Source organism: Poecilia mexicana, unplaced genomic scaffold (genome assembly GCF_051168715.1).
Source record: "Poecilia mexicana isolate PSO_F unplaced genomic scaffold, ASM5116871v1 scaffold_13, whole genome shotgun sequence".
Lineage (NCBI taxonomy): Eukaryota > Metazoa > Chordata > Actinopteri > Cyprinodontiformes > Poeciliidae > Poecilia > Poecilia mexicana.
The window spans coordinates 11,429,445-11,440,007 of record NW_028263382.1 but is presented as its reverse complement, the minus strand read 5'-3'; the positions used below and the strand labels follow the sequence as shown (position 1 = coordinate 11,440,007).

Here is a 10,563-nt window from a genome sequence, read left to right as displayed (position 1 = left end):
TAGTTCAATAAGCAGAATTGACAGCAAGCATCCTGACTCCCCCAAATGAATGGCTGAAGTGTCCTGATCAAGAATAAACCTGGTTTTAGAACTGCTGTTCTGTTTCTACCAGTTTTCGAAGATTTTTGTTTGCATTAACTGGCAATTAATCATCAGAAATTGGCAAATTACTACAGCTGAATACACAATATGTGTGTTGGTTAAGTCTGGGAAGGAAAAAAAACAATAAGGCGACATTTTCATCTGTGGCAACATAAAAACAACAATGACTTATTTCCAAATCAAGAAAAACAAACAAACAAACAAACAAACAAACAAAAAACCATTATCTGTATGGATTTTTGCTTTTCCCCAAAAGCTTTTGAAACTTTGTCATGTTAAATAATCTCAACTCCTGCAATCACCTCTATGAAATGCTTCACTTATGTTCTCTTTAACTTGTTCATCTAGTGTTTGCGGTGTAACCGGGATGGTTGTCAAGTCTAAACACCAACAAGTGTGTAATTTGTCACACTTCAAGCAGCTGTTAATCTGACTGTTGCATATCAGGCTTCTAGCTAACTAGGGTCAGCATGTCCCCGGCTTTCTCTCATTTCTCTTTGAGATTACAGTATTATGGACCTCGTTTATATAACCTTATGAATGGGGCACAGCCCCACCATCAAACTTAAGTTCAAAGTCACTTCGGTATGTAATCAGCGAGCACGCAGTAGTTCAGCGGCTTAAGACTTTGTGAGGTCATGGATCTTAAACTGGGATTGATTCAAGTATTGTGTCATTTTTTAGTATCTGTGAGGACCCATGCTGGAGAAATGTTCATGTTATAAATTTTCACAGTTCACTGTTTCTTTATTGTGAGGAATAGCAAGAACTCATGTACTTCAATTTGTTTAATATTTATTATTTAAATCAACATTAATTGCAGAATTCCTATGCATTTTTGCGAAGTCTGAAAAAGTCTAGATTTAGTAATGGCTTCTTTCTCTCTGAGTGGTTTTTCAGTTAATGTCTGTATAGGATTCTGTTCACTGCGTGGTCAATGATACTCTTACCAGCTTCAATCAGCATCTTCACAATTTCCTTTGCCTTTGTTGTGGTGATACTTGACAAGCTAACTGCTAGGGTGGAGGAAAAGGCAAGGGTGTTATTCTTACATTAAAATTTCGGTCACTTTGGTATCTTTGCTAGGTAGAAATGGTGCAATAAAAAAATAAGTATATAAAAAAACAAACAAACATAATTTTTGGTATATCTTGACAAAAAATAAGCTTAAACCTTATTTAACAGTATGTCACATTAAACAACATATAATCATTGTTATTATAACCTTTAATGTTTTTTCACAAACTAACTTTGAAATGCTTTATTTTCTGACTTCCATCTCTTCCAGTGCTAAATGTAAAGTCTGTTAGAGGTTAAGGATTAGATATACAGAAATTACTAAGAAATAAGTAGATTTATCTATTTAAACAATAAATATATGTAACAAAAAGATCCTCCAATAATAATTTGTGTCATGCATAATAATAATGTTACAATTTTGCAGCTTGAAATGGTGTGAAGGACGGAATAAAAAACAAACAAACAAAACAATGCCAACACAGAAACAGATCTTTTGGATTTTAGGGTAAAAGGAGAATTTTCGGCTTTGACACAGAAGATTCATCAAGACAGATACAGCAGGCTTTGCATTAATCTCACGATATGACTGTTTAAGGTTCTGGTATTCTGATGAATTCCAGGATTGGGCTTTAACTGCTTTCATTTTGTTTGCTGGTCTTTAATCTTCTAACCCTGCGTTCTTAATCAGAACTCAGAGCAGGTTTTTAATCTTGCATGAATGAGGCCGCGGATTATGGGCTTCTGACCTTGCCATGCTGCACAGCTGCTTCCGCCTCAAATCAAGTCTCTCGTCCCGTTTAGCTTGAAAAACAGGATAATCTTACTTTTGCACTACAATGCTCCAAGATCTAAACTGTGTTTAAAACACACACACACACTGAGCATTAGAACCCTATTCTTTCTGTGAAGAAGATTTTACAAATTAATTTATCCCATGCTGATTTGGAAGTTGCTATTGTCTATTTTTGAATGAGAAAATGGTTTGTTTTTGTTGCTCTAAATGTAATACTTAAACTTGGTAATATATCACGCAAAGGTTTTTTAAAGTTATTTTACCATCCATAAGTTATAGCCATTACATTTCAACTGATATAAAAAAAATTAGCAGTGGACAAAAGCATAAAGACAAATTTGCAACGACTTTGAATTCAATCTTCTAACAATTCATAATATTAAAAAGGTTGAAAAAAAATGCTGCCTTAAAGGGGGAGTATTAGCTTTATATCATGTTATGTTATTCCCTCATCAAAAACATACCTGGAGTGTTGTTTTGATTTCTTAATGTATGTTTTAGGAATCCTTGACTCTCCCGCGGAAACCATTTGCGGGTACCTAAATGCTTGCTCTCACAAAGTGCCGCCTATTTCCACAAGGCTCCTCCTCGGAGCTACAATCTCCAGCCAAACTTCCGCGTCACAGAGCACCCTTCCCTAACAACTTCCCCACTCAACTCCTTCAGACTAGCAGCAGCAGCAGTAAGCAAACATCTGTTGGAATTGCGAGTCTGCTGAGCTCATCATAGGAACTACTTCTGAGTCCAGCGCTTCTAATAACTGATGTAAACAACATGAGAAGGATTGTGTGATGACTTCCTGAGGGAAAGAGTAGGAGCTTCTTAAAGAGATAGATGCCCAATTTCATGGCGTCAAATTACAAAGTCAAATTTCTTTTGAGTCATGTTTTCTATATACATGGCATTTTTTATAACAATCATAGTTACTTGATTGTGCTACAAAATAAAACTATGCAGCGCCCAGAAAATATATAATACCATCCCTTTAAAACAGCTGTGTGCCAGTTAGTTTTTGTCATCAACTTTTAGATGGATCCGTGCTGCAGCAAACATAAATCTGTTAACAGGTAGTTCAGTCCTTTGCTTCAGGTGGAGCAGGAATGTGTCCAAAAGTTGCCAGACAATGGCGGTTCAGGAGAGGAGAAAACACTCATATGGTAATCTGTATCTCATTTAAAACATTCCTGCATGCTCAATTTAAAATTCCTTTCTCACTGACTAAAATGCGAAAACACTTTTCATCTTCAGAAGAGCTAGATTGATGTAATAAGCACAACAAAGGATTTGGCAATACTTTGTGAGCATCATGTTTTGAAGACTGTATCTTAGGGACAGGATTTTTTTATTAAAGGTTATGCATTTCTAAATTACACCACATTCTTGTTCTAAGTGTCTACTTAGAATATCAACCCTTGTAGATTAAAAAGCACATCAATTCATGGTTTGTACAATTTAAAATCAAATAGTTTCATTTGCTTTATCCATATGACAGAGGACTTTAGTGAGAAAGTGTGTGTGTCTCAGTTCAGTGATCTGATTTGAGTTTCAAAAGGAGCAAGAGGCCATATGATGCTCAATTGGTCAATTTGGTTACATAAGAATATGATGACTATAATGTAATACCTTGGGCTTTATGCGATCAAACTTATATGTTGTTTGAAATCTTTGTTAGTTTTTTTCATCAACTATTCAAAAATAATGGCCTGCAAAATAAGGTTACTGACGGCAATTTGTATGAAGAAATTGTAAATTTGAAGACTTTTGTACTTAATCAATAAAGTCAAGCTTTTGAGGCAGAGCTACACTTCCATCTGCTGGCCAAAGTTTGCAAATGTACAGAAAACAGAAAAAAAAAACACTGTGGTGTGTTAAAATGATTTAAAGAAAACTGATTATTAACAAAATGTTTATTTGAATTTGTAATTCATAAAACCATTTTATAAAAACAATGCTCAACATGCAAAAGAACTAACATTTAAAGATAATGCCATCAACATTAGTATTGGGTTAATGTGCAACAGTGCTTAAGACAAAAAAACATTTTTTCATTAAACAACATAATCTTGTTGAATTGATAGTATACTGAAGCATAAGGCACATTTTTATTCATATCAGATAAGTTCTAACGTTTTCACAAAACACTATCAAATTTAAAAGAACCATTTCTCAAAATGTAAGAGGATGAAAATTTGTCTGCATGTGCAATTGCATAATGCTGCTGAGAAGGTAGTTTAGCTCTAACATTTATTTGAAATCTACTGAACACTTATTTTTTTGTGCATGTTTAATTTTTTAAAAAGCGGATAATAATTTTGTCTTTAAAATAGCTATGAAGTGGGATTTAAATACAGTCAGGCTGTAATTTTCCCTGAGAAAAACTAACGTCAGTTCAGAAACATTCTGAAGACATCATTTGGGAACAGTGCATCACTGTTGAAACCATGAATACTTATTTCTGTGTTTATTGTGGAGAAATGCCCGTTAGGTTCACAGAAAATGAAATTATACATATTTGTGTTAGGATTCAGTTCCTCCATTAAAGCAGGAAATGAGTCAATGAAATAAAAAGGATGTATTTGCAAAAAGAAGACTGCAGTGTAAAACGATGGTTAACCGTTTGCTTTTTGGTCGTGTAAATTTCAGAACAACACTGAGACTCACACCCAATTACAAGCTGTTGGACATGTCCAACAGCGAAGGAGCAGAGACAGGACAGCCTGTGTCCTCTGTGCAGGGTTGTGGCTCTGCAGTTTGAACGGAAACTAAAGGTGGTTCAATCGGTCCACACTCCAAAGAGGAACTCACCATTTCAACGGCAAGCTGTGACTCTGTGTTATTTGCTACAAGGCTGGGTGATGAGACGGGAAAGTCAGATGAAGACAGGTTAGCGAGAAGCTGCAAGTGGTCCTGATTGGGCTCGATGTTGACGCTCTTACAGAGGCCACACACATTCTGCTTAATCTCTGCAAGATTTTTCTTTAGCTCTCTTTGCTCCTGAATCAGCTGCTCTTTTTGACTTTTCTGTGAGAGAGAAATAAACCACTGGTAGATTAAAAGAATTTAAACATGGTAACTCATTAGTTTGTACATTTTCATTTTTACTTTTTAAGATTCCCTTTAGACAAATACATATTTTTTTATTATACTTGAAACTCTGGACCAAAATAAATCTGCATTCTTGATTAAAATATTGGTGTGTGCGATACCACAATTACAACAGACTGCTTTCCTTCAATATTTGGTAAGATACTATAATTAGGAATATCACAGCCACCATACTAATGTATTAGGTCAGTTAGATAGGCTGTAATTGTACCATTTTTGTCCACAGTTGGTCTATATTTTCAGTCACTGAGATGCTGAAACAGCTACATAACGAACATCATGGTTTATTCAGGGGAATATAAGGTATTAGTTACTTAATAGGAGAGTAAAACAGAGTTAAAATTAATAAAGTAATGTACCCTTAAACTGAAGTGAAGTTTTAGGTCTTTTACAATTTACTTACATATAAGATCAGCTTTGTGTAAATAATCACTCAAAGCAATGTGACAATGGTTTAAAAGTTCATAAAGTAGCATTTGCATAAACCAAAAATGTTTTTGGAATAGGAGTTATGTTTAGATGCTATAAGTGTAGTTTGGTCTTAGATTGATGCCAAAAGAAGATGCCAAGTGGATTATCTACATGTAACTGCTTTTACCCTTTTATCAGACCTGCACTATTTATTTAATGTGAATGATGATCCTATCAAGTGTTATGACTAAAACCTTGATTTATAATAAGAAAGCTGAAGACATAAAAGTGAACTTACTAATTTTTTTATTTCACATTCCAGCTGGTGTATGCTGTCGAGCTTCCTCTTCCGACAGCGCTGTGCTGCCACACGGTTTTTACTTCGCCTGCGGACGTCGTGGACAAACTCAAGCTGTTCTTTTGTCAGGCGATGGTCTCTAAGGAGCTGTTGGAATGCACTTCTGCTCAGTTCAGAGATCTGCTCCACCGGGAATGGGAGCTGAATCTATAAAATAAAAGGCTGAGATGTTAGATTTACTTTTATCTATTTAAACTTCTAGAATAAAAATTGCCTGTCTATGACGATGACCTCTGCTGCTCTTTTGTGATTGGCCTCAGTGTCCCCGTCTGTTTCCAGCTCACTTTCATCCCCAGAATTGAGTGGGGAGGACATGCAGGGACTCTTCTCTGCTTGGGAAAAGTTGTCAGCATGTGTACCAGGCTCGTCATCCGTATCAAGGTCCCGTAGGAAGGGACAGTCGCCTACGCTGGAGTTCAGATCCAGGTGTCTGAGCCAGTGAAAGTCTGAGGCCTTGGTCAAATTGTTTTGGCTTGCCGAATCAAGGGATGGTGGTGGAGACTGACCTGGACACAGGTCAGACCAAAACCCTTTAGCTAAATGTTCGGCCACTTCCCTCTCTACGCGGCTGCGCTCTCCATTCGCTGCCTCTAAGCTTTGGGGGTTTAAAGCAGGTCCTGATAACTCGCCAGCACAAACCTCACCCTGCTGTAATACTGCAGTACAATCTTCTGCCGTTGACGTCTTCAGTGGACAGGAGGCTGGGGCACAGCTGGCTTCAGCACCAAGCGTCTCAACAGTCGGTTCATTATCTGCGCTTCCTGGCTCAGTGATTTCTGGTGGATTCTCATCCCCTGGTGTTGACAGCTCACATCGTGCGTCACACCCTGCCACACTCAACTCACTTCTATCACTTACATCTCCCAACTGTAAAATGTCTTTTTCGCAAAAATGAGAGGAATGATCGGCTTTATCGGGGCCTGGGCACGGCAGAGACAACAGGGGGCACACGCCATTTGCTAACTCTAAAGATAAGGGAGTCATTTGCGGCCCACTGTTCTCAAAACAAAAGTGTTCCTCCACACTGTTTGTCTGACCCTGTGTGCTCTGAGGGCACTGTGATGAGAAGTCGGTTTGCTCATCACCCCCCGAAGGCGCTGAGCTGTTTGACTCAAATGATTTTGCATGGCTACCTTCTACACAAGAGTCCGAACTGGTACCGGGCTCCGAGCTTCGACAGCAGCTCTTACTCCTGACCTCCTGGGAGGCTTTCTTACTCTCTAAAAACTTGGGGATGAGGAAATCAAAGCAACCTGACTCCAAGTTGCGAAATCCTAAAATCTCAGCACTGGTATGAATGGCATGGATGTTTTCTTTGGTGAAAAGCAGCTTTGACGTGTAGGCAAATTGAAGCAAGGGTTCAAACCCCTCCACGGTCACCTGTGGAAAACGGACATTTGTTAAACCAGAAGCATCACCGCCATAAGAAGCTGAAATAAAACTTGACTAACCTTGTAAAGAAGCACTGGTTATTAAAATAAAAATAACTGCATTTATTTATTTTTTTTAACTTAAACATAGCATGCTCTTAAATACTGTCAAGTCACAACCACAAACTTCCATGCATTTTATTGGGATTTTATGTGATGCACCAACACAAAGTAGTTCATAAGTGAACAATTCTGCAACCTCTGACCATTTTCTTCTCATATGTTAGCTTGAATTATCTTACGCTGACCAGTTTTGATGCTTCTGCTGAAAAAACTCGTCATTGTATGTTGCTTCTACCATTTTTCATTGTGGGGTTGGTTTGTTTAGGTGATGCACAGTGTTGGTTTCCTGACACATAGCATTGTGCAAGAAAATCACAAAGTTCACGTTTGGTCTCTGATCAGAAATAAACTGATAACAGTATCTTTGCTGTGGCTCCTACATGGTTAGCAGCAAACTGCAAATGAGTCAAGTGTATTTGTATTGCACATTTCAGCAACAAGGCAAAGTGTTTTACACCACAAAAACACAACACAGTTCCCAATTACGAAACAAGGAATAAACATTCCATTTTGTCAAATGCCACCATCAAAATCATCAAACATATATACATCAAATATATTGATCAATGTTCCAGGTGTTATTAACATCAACTCTAAAACAGTGGGTTTTTAGTCAGTGTTTCAGCAGTTTTGCAGTTTTCTGGAAGTTTTGTTTTCAGACTAGTGGAACATACAAACGGAAATATGAGTAAGACTTCTTTCTGCTTTGTTTTCATAATAGCTTCCTTCTTCCCTCTTTTACAGAAAAGGCAAACTCCAGGAGATGGGGATCTTTGCAGCTTCCCCAGAACTGAATGTTTTTCTCAGTAACTGTCTTGTCGTTCTCAGGAAGTCAGTTGGTGGACAGGTATATCTTGGAAGTTTGTAGTTATACTGTAACCCACCATGAGAAGCACAAAGCTTGGAATGAATAGCCATGCTTTGAGTTGGTCCACCACATAAAGTACAAATGTGGACGTTTGTGGTTGCAACATGATCAAATTCCTCAATTGAAAAACCTCAAACAGGTTATGCTTTAACATAATCTACAGAACTAGCAGTTTTATAAAATCATTTAGGTGAATGCTGGCGGACCAACCTCTTCAGGTAAGGTGATGATGGGATTCTGTCTGGTGACACTAATAACCCTACTGCGAAAGTATTCGCTGCATGAGGCCAGGACCGAGCAATGGGCCCGAAAACTCTGGTCCTCCACCAACAACGTCACGTCGCACAAGATGTCCTGCTGCCTCTGCTCATTCAGACACTGGAGAACGTGGGCACTGTGCAACGCAGACTGAAAGGTGAATGCTGATGTGCGAGGAGTTTGCAGAGTCATGGTTCTCAGAGGCTCAGCCTAGGAGGCAAAAATAGCTTCTTGTAATAGTTTTTAAAAACAAGACATGCATAATGTCTTAAATATTATTTCACACACAATGAAGTGAAGCCAAAATTCTATTAGGCGAGAATAAAGTAATATTACAAGTCGACAACAAGCGATGTGTGTAAAATGTGATTATTAAATCATTTGGGATTCTCTGTTGTTTTAGTTCAGTTTGAAAATGATCTTTTTAAGGTAAATTCCAGAATAACTACAGGATCTTTTTTTATATATAACTTTCTTCTTCATTTCATGTAACTTCTTTAACTGTCAGCTGCTTGAATCTTTTACACCTTTTCAACTTGACTAAACACTTTCTATGGGGGCTGAGATCAGAACTTTATGATGGTAACTTCAAAACATTCACTTTGTTGTCTGTAAGCCACTTTTTAACTTAATTTTGTCTATTTAGAAGAGCTATTTGTCTATTTGTGACCCAGAATGGTTTTATAAATTTGGCAAGCTTCCCTCTATTTCCTCCTACTGTAACAATAGTCATCATGACTCTGTGGGAACCGATCCATGTGTAAAAATGATCGCTAATGCTTCCTGAACTTCTGTTTCACAATTCAAGCCTCATAAATGCTGGCATTGTCATCTGGGAATTACTGCCATCAGAGAAGAAAACACATCCACTGATGGAATAACCTGATCATACAGCATGTTCAAGTATTCACCAGGTCCAATTCTTTGGGCTCATAATGTTGCAGTAGCTGCTAAATAGTGCCTATTTGCTTAGGCACTATTTGATGACTTTTCTTTGGTCATGCACTGTTATAATGTAATAGTGTTTTTTTTTTTTTATCATTGCTCTTAGTCAGTCAGGGTAATGTTTTTTCTTGTATGTAAGAAAGCAATGCTAAAAGTCAGTAACCTTTAATGACCTGCAAATATTGCAGTCTGATAATGGCAAGAGGTTTTAAACAATAAATGCTATTGGCTAAGAGGCATTATCTCCTAGCTGAGGTCGATTTCATAATTACAATCAGCATTTTTTTTTAGTCCCTCGCCTCTAAGTATAAGCGGGTGGATATAACATTGTTTTATTCACAAAATATGCTTTATCAATATGCTTCAAAAGTTTGTTAATATTTTAAACATTTTGATATCTATTCATTTTTCTATTTCGATTGTGTATTGCGACATACTATATTACGTCATAATCAAGATAATCGACAGCTTTCGGTTTCAAAGTCATAATCAAAATAAACTTATGGCAATACATTAAGAGTATGACAAAATACAACGCATTTATGTTCTACTGCTACTACTGGTACATGTATAGACACAAAGAGAACAAACAGCTGATATGTTTAGATTAGATTAAAAATACAAAAGAAAAAAAAAGTAAATGTTTTATACAAGAAATCTGCGATTGTTAATACTATGGTGAACATACCTATTTGAAATTAGTTGCAGGGTTATCAATGTGTACTTTCCTGCCCACAAAATGGATTAAAGTTTAACACTTCAGCTTTAAATAAGTTCAACAGCAAAAAAATGCTGACTCATGTTTTGCCAAGAAGCAAGAGTAGCAACGGAAAGCGCCGAATATCTGAAAATTCTTCAGACTCCTACGTATTTCCTTTCAAAACCAAAATCTTTATGACATTTACAGTCATGAATGTTTACAAAACGTTTTTTTTATTATTTTTTGCGATAGGCGGGCCACACCGTTAGCTTTAACTACATCTTCCTTTCTATTGTTGCCTTAAAAAAGGAGCATCCGTCAATAACTTTAAACGAACGATGTTTATTAGAAAAGAGTTAAACATTCACTGACCTGCCATGTTAGATGACTGACACTGACATAAGTAAATTTGGGAAAGAGATTGTGGTCGACCGAAGCTGGACTTTCCTCTTATTCTTATCATGTGACATTAGAAACAGGAAAACCAAACAGCGCTTACTGCGCATGCTC

The 10,563-nt window shown here is 37.2% G+C and overlaps 1 protein-coding gene across 1 annotated transcript; it reads right to left on the bottom strand.

Moving 5' to 3' along the window:
- Nucleotides 1-3,804: 3,804 nt before the first annotated feature.
- On the bottom strand, nt 3,805-10,556 carry LOC106919886 (transcription regulator protein BACH1-like). Its single transcript, XM_014990550.2, has 5 exons — nt 10,426-10,556; nt 8,361-8,618; nt 6,021-7,169; nt 5,730-5,936; nt 3,805-4,936 (listed from the first exon to the last, which is right to left on the bottom strand). The coding sequence occupies exons 2-5, from the start codon at nt 8,598-8,600 to the stop codon at nt 4,583-4,585; spliced, it is 1,950 nt and encodes a 649-aa protein (XP_014846036.2). The 5' UTR covers nt 8,601-8,618; nt 10,426-10,556; the 3' UTR covers nt 3,805-4,582.
- Between the last annotated feature and the right edge of the window lie 7 nt (nt 10,557-10,563).

Excerpts from the sequence above, each read along its gene's own strand:
- LOC106919886 (XM_014990550.2), bottom strand. The coding sequence starts at position 8,600 with ATGACTCTGCAAACTCCTCGCACATCAGCATTCACCTTTCAGTCTGCG. Across the intron at positions 7,170-8,360 it reads TCATCACCTTACCTGAAGAG|GTGACCGTGGAGGGGTTTGA; the intron begins GTTGGTCCGCCA and ends CGTTTTCCACAG. Across the intron at positions 4,937-5,729 it reads AATGTGAAATAAAAAAATTA|AAAAGTCAAAAAGAGCAGCT; the intron begins GTAAGTTCACTT and ends TCTCTCTCACAG.